The following is a 504-nucleotide window of genomic DNA, read 5'->3' as shown; positions in this document are numbered from 1 at the left end:
CTTGAATTCAATGATCAGACGTCCCTTCTCATATGGTCTGCGATAGACAGGCATACCCTCACTTAAAACAGATTTAACATCACCATGTTTGACTATTTGACCAGGGTGGGATGTTATGACAATAGTTCTACTGTCTAAAGTAGCGATTGGTCTCTGGAAGCCACACAATGCTTCAACCAGCTCAATTTCCATATGCATCAAAAGGTCATCGCCACGCCTGGTAAATAAAGTATGATCCTTTTGATCCAAAACAATTACTATGTCTCCCGGTTCCAAACCTGGTTCTTGGTCACCTTCTCCATGGAAAGTAATCTTCTGACCATCTCTCATTCCTTTATCCAAGTGAACTTCTAGTATCTTCTTTTCCCTTACAATTTTCCTCCCATTGCAGTTTTTACATTTGTCTTTTGGATTGATGCGCTCTCCTTGACCCTGGCATTCCAAACACATTGATTGGATCTGTTGGACCATTCCTGGCCCAATTTGGTGAATTCTGATTTGCAT

At 41.3% G+C, this 504-nt stretch overlaps 1 protein-coding gene across 1 annotated transcript; it reads right to left on the bottom strand.

Annotated features, from left to right (window-relative positions):
• Nucleotides 1-6: 6 nt before the first annotated feature.
• On the bottom strand, nt 7-504 carry LOC117798730 (dnaJ homolog subfamily A member 1-like; the record flags this gene model as incomplete). Its single annotated transcript, XM_034651204.1, has 1 exon — nt 7-504. A coding segment is annotated over exon 1 (498 nt), but the record flags the coding sequence as incomplete, so codon positions are not given.

This window comes from Ailuropoda melanoleuca, unplaced genomic scaffold (assembly GCF_002007445.2).
Source record: "Ailuropoda melanoleuca isolate Jingjing unplaced genomic scaffold, ASM200744v2 unplaced-scaffold33394, whole genome shotgun sequence".
Taxonomy (NCBI): domain Eukaryota; kingdom Metazoa; phylum Chordata; class Mammalia; order Carnivora; family Ursidae; genus Ailuropoda; species Ailuropoda melanoleuca.
This window is presented reverse-complemented; position numbering and strand designations above follow the sequence as displayed.